General features: G+C 49.6%; 1 protein-coding gene across 3 annotated transcripts in view; it reads left to right on the top strand.

The window, feature by feature from the left end:
• Positions 1 to 13,330, top strand: part of GCK (glucokinase) — a 49,259-nt gene that overhangs the window by 22,440 nt on the left and 13,489 nt on the right. The window contains exon 1 of one of the 3 annotated variants that reach the window (XM_032643577.1): positions 3,719 to 3,874. The exons of 1 other annotated variant lie outside the window; for it this stretch is intronic. In XM_032643577.1, the coding sequence (XP_032499468.1) occupies positions 3,737 to 3,874 (138 nt within the window). In that variant the 5' untranslated portion in view covers positions 3,719 to 3,736. Of the gene's footprint in view, positions 1 to 3,718; positions 3,875 to 11,724; positions 11,928 to 13,330 lie in introns of those variants that run through there. One more of the 3 variants, XM_032643578.1, reaches the window with a different exon arrangement.

Genomic DNA, 13,330 nt, shown 5'->3' with positions numbered 1-13,330 from the left:
TTTGGATTTGCTTCCCATTTAGGTCACCAAAGAGCACTGAGTAGAGTTCCCTGTGCTGTACAGTAAGTTCTCATTAGTTATCTATTTTATACATAGTAGTGCATATATGTCAATCCCAATCTTCCAGTTCATCCCACCCTCCCTTCCCCCATTGGTACCCCTACATTTGTTCTCTAAGCCTGTGTCTCTATTTCTGCTTTGCAAATAAGTTCATCAGTACCATTTTTCTAGATTCCACATATAAGCGTTAATATACGATATTTATTTTTCTTTCTGACTTACTTCACTCTGTATGACAGTCTCCAGGTCCATCCACATCTCTGCAAATGGCACAATTTTGTTCCTTTTTATAGCTGAGTAATATTCCATCGTATATATATACGGCATCTTCTTTATCCAGTCATCTGTTGATGGACATTTAGGTTGCTTCCATGTCTTGGCTATTGTAACTACTGCTGCAATGAACATTGGGGTGCATGTGCCTTTTTGAATTATGGTTTCCTCCGGGTATATGCCCAGGAGTGGGATTGTTGGATCATACGGTAGCTCTATTTTGAGTTTTTTAAGGAACTCCATACTGTTCTCCCTAGTGGCTGTATCAATTTACATTCCCATCAACAGTGTAGGAGGGTTCCCTGTTCTCCACACCCTCTCTAGCATTTATTGTTTGTAGATTTTTTGATGGTGGCCATGCATCCAGCCTCTTGGTGTCAATCACCTCCTCCACTCCCAGACCCTGGAAACCACTGGTCTGTTTTCTGTCCCTTTGGTTTTGCCTTTTCTGTATAAGTGGGATCATTGAGAATACAGTGTTTTGTGTCCGTCTTCTTTGACTTTGCATCGTGCTGTGCACATATCAGCAGTCTGCCAGTCCTTCTTACCTCTCCACAGCTGAGCTGTGGTCCACTGCAGGGATGTGCCATGTGTCCATTTATTCATTCACTAGCTAATAGGTATTTGGGGGGTTTCCAGGTTTGGCTACAATGAATGAAGCTGCTGTGAATATTCAATTACGAGCTTTTGTGTAGACTTGCGTCTTCATTTGGGGGGATAAATATCTAGGAGTGGTGCCAGGTGGCGTCAGGTGGCAAGTGTATGTTTAACCTTGGAAGAAACCACCAAACTCTTTTCCAAAGTGGGCTGTACCATTTTCATTCCTAGTATTTGAGGGCTCCAGTAACTTCATGTCCTCCCCAACACTTGCTTTTGGCCATCTTTTAACTTCTGTTCGTTCTGGTGGGTGTACAGTGGCAGGGCACTGTGGTGGTAATTGGCGTTTCACTGTTTGACTAATGAGGTACATATTTTCATATGCTTATTGGGCATTCTTCGTGAGGTTTTAAAAATTGGGTTATTGGACTTCCTTGGTGGTCCAGTGGTTAAGACTTCGACTTCCAATGCAGGGGGTGGGGGTTCGATCCCTGGTCGGGGAGCTAAGATCCCATATGCCTCGGGGCCAAATAACCAAAACATAAAACAGAAGCAATATTGTAACAAATTCAATAAAGACTTAAAAAAAATGGTCCAATCAAAAAATGTTTAAAAAAATGGGTTATTGTCTTCTTATTGAGTTGTAAGAGTTCTTTATATGTTCTGGACACAAGGCATTTTATCAGACATGGTTTTGCCAAAGCGGTGAGAGTAAAGCTACAGGGATCCTATTAGGAACGTGGAAACATGTTTCTATGAACAGGGTTCACAGCCTTCTGCTCCCACCGCTGAACCCTTGGGCAACAGCCCTCACCCACCACTGCAGACTTCCTGTGATGACGCCCCAAGCTCGTCTGGGGCTGGATAGCTCAGTGACTAAGAGTCACTGAGACAGAATGCCTGAGTTTGAACCTCATATTTGCAGGGTGATAAGGGTAAGTAACTTACCTTTCTGTGTCTTGATGACTGTACCTGGCACAGCACATAAACAGCCATTATTGTTGTTGTTGTTTGTTGTTGTTATTTTCCCAGCCCCATCCATCCCACCTCTGCCACCTCATCTCCCTTCCCCCTGTCCCCCGGCTGTCATAAACCATCCGGCCTTCCACTGTCTGCAGGACGCAGTTGAACACACAGCCCCAACTTTTGGGCCCTTTACATACTGTCCCTGCCTGCCAATTAAGTCTTATCTACTTATCATCTCATTAAATAAGCATTTATTAAGACTTGTTATGGGCCAGGCCTTGCACTGGACATTTCCATAGCCATATGAAAACAACAGCAGCAACCACAAACAAAAAACCTAGCAGGACCTGGTATTCTTGTTAAGGGAAGTTCTTTGACATCTATTAACATTTCTTCTACTTTTCTCCATCTGGTCAGGTTTTTCTTATCTTCCTGAGTCAATTTTGATAATTCATATTATTTGGAAAATCATCCCTTTTCTCTAGATTTTAAAAATTTATTGAAGCAAGTCTTACACATAACTTTCATAAGACATTTCAAGCTCCTCTTTATCTGTGGTTATGTCTCTTTCTTATCCCTGAAGTTATTTGTTGGTGTCTTCTTTTATCCTTGATTAGATGACCAAGCGTTTGCTATTTTATTGGTCTTTTTAAAGATCTGGGTTTGGGATTTCTTAATCAAGTTTACTATTGTTTTTGTTTTCATGCTTTCTGTACAATTTGTTTCTGCTTTTATCATTACTGATTCCTTTATTCTTAGGTTTACTTTATGTTCTCTGTGTTGGGGATTTTAAGACCTTGAGAGGAATGCTTTGATCATTGATTTTCCATTTATTTTTTTGTGAGTGCCTTTAAGGGCATGAATGTTCCTTTGAGTATTGTTTTGGCTATTACCTATACTTTTTTTTTTTTGGCTGCACTGGGTCTTCATTGTTGGGTCTTAGTTGCTGCACGCGGGCTTTCTGTAGTGGCGGCGAGTGCAGGCTACTTTTTGTTGCGGTGCACGGGCTTCTCATTGCGGTGGCTTCTCTTGTTACGGACGGAGCACAGCCTCTAGGCGCGCGGCCTTCAGTAGCTGTGGCATGCAGGCTTGCGGGCTCTAGAGTGCAGGCTCAGTAGGTGTGGCACACGGGCTTAGTTGCTCCGCGGCATGTGGGATCTTCCCGGACCAGGGCTCAAACCTGTGTCCCCTGCATTGGCAGGCAGATTCTCAACCACTGTGCCACCAGGGAAGTCCCTACCCATTTTTATTTTCGGTACACTCATGGTTATGCATTTCAAAGGGATCTGTAACCCAACTCAGATTACCTCTTTAGCCCAAATGCCATTTGCAACAATCTGATTTCCTGGGTGTGCCCTCTGTGCATGTTGTTTCAAGCCACTGTAAGTATCTGTGTTTCTCCAAATGCCTCTGACTTTGTCCTGTTGGCCCCTCTATCTGGAATGTTCTTCTCTGCTGGCCGCTTCCCACTCATGCATTAAGGGCAGCAGGAAGCAGTACTGAGAAACCCTATTCTCCAGAAAACCCCATCAGCCTCCTTCATGTTCCCCCAAGGCTCTGTAGCTCTGCCAGTATCAGTCTGTACTTGTATTTTCCTTGTTCCTTCTGCTAGATTGGAAGCTCCTTGAGAACTAAAACCTAGTCATTTTCATAACCTCATACTAAGCACAAATTAGGTGCTTAATAATGTTAAATAAATGAGTGATTCAGTCCCCTCCCAAGCTCTATTTTTGCTCATTGGTACTATCATTCTGAGTATTAATTAGGGCAAGCTTAATTGCTGTAACCAACACCAAAACAGGAAATGGGTCTACAGAGCCAAATTGTATTTCTGGCTCATATGATAGTCAATGCAAGTGTGAGCTGGCTGACAGGTTGTGCTCTACATGGTAATCTAGGAGTCCAGGCATCTTACAGTTCTTGTCTCCACTGCCTCCTAAAGCTTCCTCCTCATCAGCGTGATGAAGCCCGCAGAAAGGTAAGAAAGAATCTAGAAAAGCCACTCTGTTTGAAAGCCTGGACCAGGAAATGGTAGGCTCCCACAGGGTGGTACATCTCAGAGCAAGAGAGGCTGAGAATACAGAGTGGCTGACCAGCCATGCACGTGGCGTTGTTATCACAGCGGGCAAAGAGTACATGGATTTTGGCCCACAGCTGGTAATCTCTACCACAGTCCACGGGTACCCTTCTTCTTACACTTAGAATTCACATTCATACCTCCCCAAAGGTGATGAGCCAAGATCCCACACAGTCCTTGTATCCAGGGGGAGATGCAGGCATCTCCACCAGGTGCAAGTAATGCTGAGCACGGTCCCATCATCTGGGAAGGAAAGATGAGTCACCATCCATCCTTCCTCCCTCCCTCCAGGACCAGGGGAGTGGGCAGAGTGTCCACAATCCAAATTCCTGTTGGGAAAGGGGAAGAATGGAAAACAAAGAAGTGACATCCATAGTGATGATGAAATCTCACCAGGCAGGGACTGGGAAGACCTTGCCCTGGTGGGGACATGTTCCTCCGTAGGACTCCAGTTCTGCCCTCTGGGGGAGACTCTGCAGCCCCAGGGCCCACCCTTTGGGAGATTCTTCTTTGACCACTATCCTCTATGATGTAATACCCTTTCACAGCCTACTTCTTTCTGATAAAGTTTGGGGGCCCAAGGATTATCTTGTGGCTTAAGCAATCGAAAGCTTTTTCAGGGCTTCCCTGGTGGCACAGTGGTTGAGAGGCCGCCTGCCGACGCAGGGGACACGGGTTCGTGCCCCGGTCCGAGAAGCTCCCACGTGCCGTGGAGCGGCTGGGCCCGTGAGCCATGGCCGCTGAGCCTGCGCGTCCGGAGCCTGTGCTCCGCAACGGGAGAGGCCACAACAGTGGGAGGCCCGCGTACTGCAGAAGAAAAAGCTTTTTCAGGCCAAGTTCATGGGGGGGTTAGTGATACAATTCCTCAAAAACTTAGGGCATCGCATCTATTTGCTAATAGACAAATGGTGGCAGTAACTACAACCAAAATCTCTCTCCTCGACATGGTTTTTATGTTGTCTTTCTTCTTAGTCCCTATTCCCCTCTTAGTGACATCCAAAACAGATCACAGTGAGAATTAGTCTTTGCCACAGGGCTGAGACCTGTTGTTTACAGAAATGACTGAACGGGCCTTCTCAAAACCTTCTTCAGGCTTATGTCCAGTTTGGGGCAATCCAGAAGTAGATTTCCCTCACCCTATTCATAAGCCATATCACATCCATGTAGTGTGCAGGGCGCCTGCTGGTAAACATTGTTGAAAGAATGAGCGAAGGTGCAAGGGTGATTGAGTGGCGATTCCATTTGGGGCAGTAAAAAACTTGCTTTTACCATAAAAATAAAGAGCTTGTTAGTATTCTCTCTTTTATTATCGTGGCAAAACATGTAAAACATTAAATTAGCCATTTTAACCACTTTTGAAGTGTACAATTCAGTGGCAATAATTACGTTCACAATATTGTTGCAACTATCATCACTTTTTCCAAAACCTTTTCATCATCCCAGGCAGAAAACTCAGTAACTCCCCATTCCTCCCCACCATTCCCTAGGTAGCAACTATTCTACTTTCTGTCTCTATGAATTTGCCTATTTTGATTTTTTTTTTTTTTTTTGCGGTATGCGGGCCTCTCACTGTTGTGGCCTCTCCCGTTGCGGAGCACAGGCTCCGGACGCGCAGGCTCAGCGGCCATGGCTCACGGGCCCAGCCGCTCCGCGGCATGTGAGATCCTCCCAGACGGGGGCACGAACCCGTGTCCCCTGCATCGGCAGGCGGACTCTCAACCACTGCGCCACCAGGGAAGCCCCTATTTTGATATTTTATGTAAACAGAATCATACAATATTTATCATTTTGTGTCTGGCTTATTTCACTTAGCATAATGTTTTCAACATCCATCCATGTTGTAGTGTGTCAGAACTTCATTCCTTTTTATGGCTGAATAATATCCCAGTATATTTAATAATACTTTTCTTTCATCCACTCATCTGTTAATGGAAAGTTAGATTGTTCCTACCTTTTGGCTACTGAATAATGCTACTATGAAGATTTGCATACAAGTATATTTTTTAGTGCCTATTTTTAATGCGTTGGGGAATATACTTTAAATACTTTAGGAAATTGTTAAGCCGTTATTTCTTCCAATAATTTTTCTGCCTCCTTCCATCTCTTTTCTCGTCGTGGAACTCCTACAATTCTTACGTTGGAATGCTTTATGGTGTCCCACAGGTCTCTCAGGTTCTGCTTATTTTACTTCATTCTTTTTTCTGCTAGGCAGATTGGATAAGTTCAACTGCCTCCTCTTCTTGTTCACTGACTCTTTCTTCTGCCTGCTCAAAACAGCCCTCTAGCATTTTCTTTTTTCTTTTTTTTTTTTTTTTTCATTTTAGCTATTGTACTTTTCAGCTCCAGAGTTTCTATTTGGTTCCTTTCTATAATTTAAATTCTAGGGAATTGTCATTCCCTGTTTTTTCATACATTGTTCTTCTAATTTCCTTTAGTTCTTTATCCATGGTTTCCTTTAGCTCATTGAGCATGTTTCACTTAAGTTTTTTGACTGGTAATTCCAGTGTTGATTTAATGTGTTTGACTAGTAAATTCCAGTGTTCAGGTTTTCTCAGGGATAGTTTCTATTGATTTTTTTTTTTCCTGTGAATGAGCCGTATTTTCCTGTTTCTTTGGATGCTTTCTAATTTTTTGTTGAGTACTATATTGTGGTAACTCTGGAAGTCAGATTCTCCCCCTCTGTAAAGATTGGTTTTGTTGCTTGTTGAGGACTGCGGTTGTTCATTTGTATAGTGACTTATCCAAACTACTTTTTTTTTTTTTTTGGGCAAAATCTGTATTTCTTTTTGTATATGTTCACTGAAGTTTCTGTTCTGATTTCTCTGCAGTCAGCCTGTGACCTGACAGAGAAATCCTTAAATGTCTGGATCCAAAAAACAAAACAATACAAAAAATTTAAACTGTTATGTATGTCTCTTTAACTCTTCTGCTAAATGCCACCAGGGAGGCTGCTGCAGCCTGAGGAGGATGAAACAAAGGCAAGCTCTGTACTGAGCCTCCAGGGAACCACCAGATCAACCAAAATACACAGCCCAAGGTCCTGACTGCCCAAGGAACACGGGTGCCATTCCCATGGCCATGGTGGGGAATGGGGCTGGTAGCTGGTTTGTGTCCACTACTCACTTACAAGCCATCAGCAAACTCTCCTTTCATCAGGCACTCCCCTGGTTGCTATAAGTGTCCAATCAGGTTTATTTTGATCATTTTTTTCTAGTGTAGTGGTTGTTTTGGTGGAGGGACTCATCTCTGAAACTTCCTGCTCCACCATTTTCTGTGACGGTATCCTCTTTCCAGACAGTAAGCTTCATTGATTTACTGTGGGAGTGGCATCCAAGAGGCTGTGCCACCTGTCTGTCTCCTTAGAACACCAAAATAATCAGCAGGCATGGGGGTGGGGGTTTGGATTAGGACCTGCTATAGATCTAGAGCTTTGGACGGCCTGTATTCTAAACTCTGACCCAGGGGCTAAAGCATCCTTTGGTAGTAAAAATAACTACAAATTATTGAACAACTTGTATTGCCAAGAGTCTTATCTACATTATCGCATTGAATCTCCTCAATAGCCCTGTGAGGTAGGTAAGTCGTTACCTCCACTTTACTGGTGAGGAAGCTGAGGCCCAGAAACTAAGGGACTTGCCCAAGTCCTACGGCCAGTGAACTGTAGTTTTCAGACTCAGGCTGGTGACCTCGTGTTCCTGTGTCACCCCAGCGTTATCCTGCCTTCCTTGCAGGGGTCCTGGATGATCCCACAGCCTGCCTCCCCCTCCCCAACCAATGTGCAGGACACTCCCTGTTCTTCACCCACCCTCTTCCCCTACCCCTCCCATGGCCACAGCCTTTAGCTGTCCCCCTGAAACCTGGCCCCAGGCCTCCAGGCCCACCTGCTGTCAGAGGCAAGCACCATGCAATGCAGACCTTGGCGGCAGCTGCTCTCCCCAGCCCCACCAGCTGACGCTGAGGTCTCTGAACATCTCCAGCATGGAAGCAGCTCCAGAGGCTGTTTCCGGACCCTCAGCATGTGCTTGGCCCTGAAGGAGCCCTCCCCCTCTAGTCAGGAAGACTAATCTTCCAGTACACCTGGAGTCAGGTTGGGCTGTAGGCAAATCCTGGCCAAGTCACTAATGGCTGTGGTATCTTGGAACTCCCTTAACTCCCACGGGCCTCAGTTTCCCCACATTTAAAATGACTGCCCTGGGCTTGCAGGCCAGTTGTGATCCACATAAGCATCTAGCACAGCAGCCAGCACGTGGAAGCCACTGGGTACTCACCAGCTGTGGTTATCACGACCCCAGCCCACTCTGCGGTCTCTTGTCTCCTCTCCCCGTTGCCTCTGTCCCTGACATGGCCACATTGCCTGACACCCTCTCACCACCAGGCCCCTGGCCTGCCCTTACACAAGGGCACAGCAAGTCTCCAGTCAACCCTGCTGTAGGCAAACACGTGCAACACCATGCTGACCTCCAGGCCCCATTGCTTCAGGTCAGGGAGTGCCCACACTGTTGCCCAGCTGGTGCCGAGGGCCGTCAGGCCATTGGGGAGGGGCTGGCATGCTGGGCTCTCCAGCTCCCAGCTCCACTCTCTTTCCCACTGGAATATGGGGACCAGCAATTTGACACATTTAACTCTGAGCCTGCATCCTTCAGAGTCTGGGCATCAGAGTCTGTGCAAAAATAGCAGATAAGGCCCAACCTTTTTATTCTTTAACCTGATTTTAAAACAGTACTCCATTAATACACATTCATTGCAGAAAAACTTAGGACATACAGATAAGCAAAGAGGAAAATTAAGTCACTCATATTTCCATTATCAAGATAACTACTATTACCATTTTTCTGTATTTCCTCCCATGTGTATATTACATATAATATACACATACATGACAAAAACGAATCACGCTATATTTTATAACTCTTTTTCCTCTCTATTTGTCTTCTATTGCTATGTAAAAAAACGACTTGGAAATTTAGTAGCTTGAAAAAACAAACCTTTATTATCTCACAGTGTCTCTGTGGGTCAGGAGTCTAGGAGTGGCTCAGCTAGGGTGTTCTGGCTCGGTGTCTCTCCTGAGGTTTTAGCCAAAATGTTGCCTGGGGTGGCATCACCCGAAGGCTCGATGGTTGCATCTGCTCCCGAGGTGGCTCGCTCACATGCCTGGCAAGTTGGAGGTGCCCGTTGTCAGGAGGTCTCAGTTTTTCTCAGTGGACCTCCCAATAGAACCTGAATGTCCTCATGATCTGGTGCTGGCTTCCCCCAGAGTAAAGAATCCAATAGAGAGAAAAGCAGAAGCCTCAATGTCTTTGATGGCCTAGCCTCACAAGTCACACTCTGTCATTTCTGCAATAGCTTATTAGTAACCTAGGCCAGACCTATTCAGCATGGATGGAGCTTACCCGGGGGGTTGAATGCAAGACATGGAGCTCGTTGGAGGCCCTCTTGGAGGGTAGCCACCACATTCTCTTTAAACAGAATGTCATGAACATCTTTCCATGCCAACAGAGGCAGACCAATCTTACCATTATAAATGACTGCGTATAAATGTAGCATAATTTATTTAGACAATTTCCTAAGGTTGGGTATGAGGATTATGTCCCATTTTTGGATCCTAGAAAGAGTAACCTGGAATATCCATCTCCGAATTTGTCAGATTATTTCCTAGAGATAAATTACAAAGAAAATTAAATCATGCCTGTCAGTCAGCTCCTTGAGCAACTGAGAGATGAGGGTACCAACTGGGACATAGAGAAAAGTCCCTCTGGTCCTGCTCTCAGATGCCCCACGTCTCTCTCTCCCTATTAAGTCGGGAGCTCACTATCTGCTGAGACGTCCTAGCCCATTGTTGTGCAGTTCTGGGTGTTTTGGGGGGGAAAGTCTAAGCAGAAACCACATTCATTCAACCTCCTCAGGACAACCCTTGAGATATTGAAGACTCTAATTATGTCCCGGGCATCCCTCTGGAGCCATTGTCTCTGAGGCCCTCCCTCTCCTGGCCCCTCTTCTCTGGACAGGTCTATCCCTTGCTGCAGGGATCCTTGACCCCAGCCCAGTGTTGACCCTCTGGGGTCACTCCCTCACCTAAACAGGAAGCGGTGAGACAGGGCACACCTCTTGTGGTAGGAGCACAGGAGAGCTGGCATGCTCTTGTGGTGGGAGCACAGGAGAGCTGGCGTGATGCACGAGAGTCTGGCTCCGGAGGATTAACTAGTATGGGGAAGTGGGGCTGTTGGACGCCTTCCTTCCTGCCCTCACAGGTGCTGGGAAATGCAAGGAGGCGGCCCCAGGAAAGGGCTCTGGTGAGCGGTGCTTGCTGGTCAAAGTGCAAGCCAGAGAGGACACTGGAAGTCCAGCAAACAAGAAAGGGCCCCACTGATCTCTGCCCAGCCCTGTCCTCTCCCACTTCCCAGAGGAGAGCTGGAGGATTTTGATCGTCTTCTCAGGTGCTATGTGCCTGGACCAAGAGAAGAGCAGCTGCTTCTTGGCCTGGCTTGTGCAGAAGGCCCCCAACTCCAAACCCAGGGGTGAGCCCTGCCTACCCTGTGCAAACAGTGGCTCAGAGCCAGGGGCTGGGGGGACAGTGATCTGTCACATGTGGGTTTGGTGAAGCCCTTGGGGCTCTATTTTGGGAAGGGGATCAATCATGTCAAGGGCTTCCTCAGGGATGACCACACTGGCCATTGGCAGGAGAGCCTGGCATCCTGTCAGGCTACCGCTCCCCAACCCCGCCCACTCCTGAGCTCTTGCTGGTTTTAGCAGGGCTTGGCAGCTTCTGGCAGGTCCAGGCAGGACGGGTTCACTCCTGGGCAGGGAGCTGGGAGTGGGGAAGGGGGGTGGCTCTCAGAGCGACCTCTGGCCTGGATTTTGCAGACCCAAAACCCAAGGATGACCTTCCCGGCCTTTTGAGGCAGGTTTTGACTATTTACAGTTGAAGACCCTTGATGAAAACAAGCATTTTCTACTTGGTGGGGGCAGATGGCCCTGGGTGGGGGTGGGGCCAGTCATCAGGGTGGTGCCCGCCTCCACCTGCTCCCCCTCACTTCCCCACCCCTCCCCTCCCCACCCCACCTCCTGGCCCCACCTACCACAATCCCTCACCCCCACCCTCCAGTCCCGCCTCTGCCCAGGGCCTGAGCCTGGCTCTCAATGACCCAACCGAGGTCTTTCGTCCAACCCCACCCCCCCACCCTTAACCAATCCTGCCAACCGATCCTGACTGGCCACACGGCAGGGCTCTGAGGGCTCAGGAGAGGAGCGGCCCAGGAGGTTCCTGCCCTCTGCAGCCCTGCTTCACGAGGAGCCTGCCTTGCTCAGGGCCTCAGGCCTGGCCTCCCAGCCACCAGCCTGTCTCCCCTCCCAAGTACAGGACAGGCCCCAGGTGAAAATTAGCCAGGGATCCCCATGGTCCAAGACCAAGCCCAGACCCTTTGACCTGCATGGGGCCAGCCCCTCAGCAGCCCCGCCCTGTCTGCCCGGCTCTGCAACGTGCTTTCCTGACCTGAGCAGCGTGATGACTGCCGCCCTGGCACATCCAAGGACTGGAGCGCATATAGAACAGTTCTGCCCCCTCCACAGAAACTCTGGGCAATGAATCCCCACCCCGGTGGGCTGAAGGCATGGGGCACCACCCCACAGCCCTCCCCTCGTGGCCCTTATCACCCCTCACTCCAGGCAGGCCTCGTCTGCCCTTTTGGCCCTGTCTGACCCGGTGGCGGTAGGCTGGGTATTTCAACAGCCAGCTGCTGAATGCTCTCTGCAGAAGCCCTGGGTGGCCTGCGCGGGCAACTCCCCGGCTAGGCGGCTCCGCGCCTGCACGGGTGGGCCTCAGACTCCTGGCCTACAGCCCAGCCCTGCGCCTCAGCAGACAGGAGTGTCTCTACCTCCCCGCAAACCTACCTTTTGGTGCCTCAGAGAGATGGCGATGGAGGCCACAAGGAGCTGGGTCCAGACAGCTTTGAATCTGGTAAGGGTCACCCCAAAGCCAGGGCAAGTGGTCCCCAGGGCCATGGCTGGGGCAGGTTCTTCCTGTGTGGGTAGGGCAAGTGGTTTGGTAGAGTGGAGGTTAGGGGGAGCTCTGGACCCCTTGGAAGGAGGCACAGAGGTGCGGAGGCTAAGAGGCAGCTGGTCCCTCCCAATACCCACTGTCCAGCCTCTCCAGGAGGGGTCTCCAGGGACGGCGTCTTCTAGGGGACTTGTTCCTGGGGCTGACAGTGCTAGGCTGTCCCCTGTGCTCTGGCCTCACTATTCAACTGCTACTTGGCATCCATCTCCCCTTGGCTAACAGACACGCCAACGTGCCTGCAGAGACCAGGCGGATTTCCCCAGCCCAACCCACCCCTTCTCAGTCTGCAGAACGTCCCCTCCTAGCGCTCAGCCATCAGTATGAGGACAGTCCTTAAGGACACGGGTCTGGACAAGGCCATGGGCTGTGCAGGTTGGAAGCAAAGTGGGAGGGGCCAAGCTGGTTGGGCAGGGATAACGGGGGCTGGTGGGGCTCGGCTGGGGACACCTGCCCCATTTATGCCACAGTCAGTGTTTTGGGACCCTGCCCCAAGGGCTCAGGAAAGATGGCAGGACATCCTGTGGGGCTTGTATTTGACAGATGAGGGGACAGGGGAAGGTCTGAGAGGGCTTCCCACACCTGCACAGCAGTGGACGGGCCCCAGAGGGCCAAGGCATGGGGCCCCTGGGCAAACGCTGGGTGCCCTGTGGGCTCCAGAACCCATCCCAGTGTCCTGGAGGGCAGTATGAGCCCTGCGTGGGTCCAGCTACAGCCATGGGATGGCTGTGTACACACAGTGGGTGACCCTGGGCCAGTTGCCGCACACTCCTGGGGAAGTGTGTCCCCAACCCGCCAGCTTCAGACCCTCCTGGAGAATCCCAGGAGGGCCAGGATGGGAGGACCCCGGAGAGCCAGAGGGCACTGGGCAGTCTGGCTCTTCTCCTGCAAAGCCCCGGGCCGGGGCACCAGAAGCCGGAGTCCTGGGGGGCTGTGGCACTGTCAGATGGTGGCAGTGGCCCTGCCTGGAGAGTAAGAGAGCTGCTCAGGCAGGAGACCCCCTCCCACCATGTTTGGGTGCAGCCGTGAGCCCTGATGCTGTGTCCTGTGACCTCCCGGTGAGCAGGCAGGGGTGCAGCTATGGGGGCAGGCTCTGTCTGTGCTTTGTTCTTCTGTGACTTGGGGGGGAACAGGTGGCTTCTTGGGGTTCCTCAAGCAGCACCCCGCAGTTCCTAGGCTGCTCGGCAAGACCTTTAAGCCAGCTTGCACGGACACCCAGCCTGCGCTCAGGGAAGGGCTGGGCAGCCCAGCGGGGTAGGGAGGGGAGGTGGGCTCAGAGCCAGCACCTGGGTTCAAAGCCAGCTCTG

The sequence above is a fragment of the Phocoena sinus genome, chromosome 9, assembly GCF_008692025.1.
Source record: "Phocoena sinus isolate mPhoSin1 chromosome 9, mPhoSin1.pri, whole genome shotgun sequence".
NCBI lineage: Eukaryota > Metazoa > Chordata > Mammalia > Artiodactyla > Phocoenidae > Phocoena > Phocoena sinus.
Note: the sequence above shows the minus strand (reverse complement) of the source record. Positions and strands in the feature narration are given on the sequence as shown.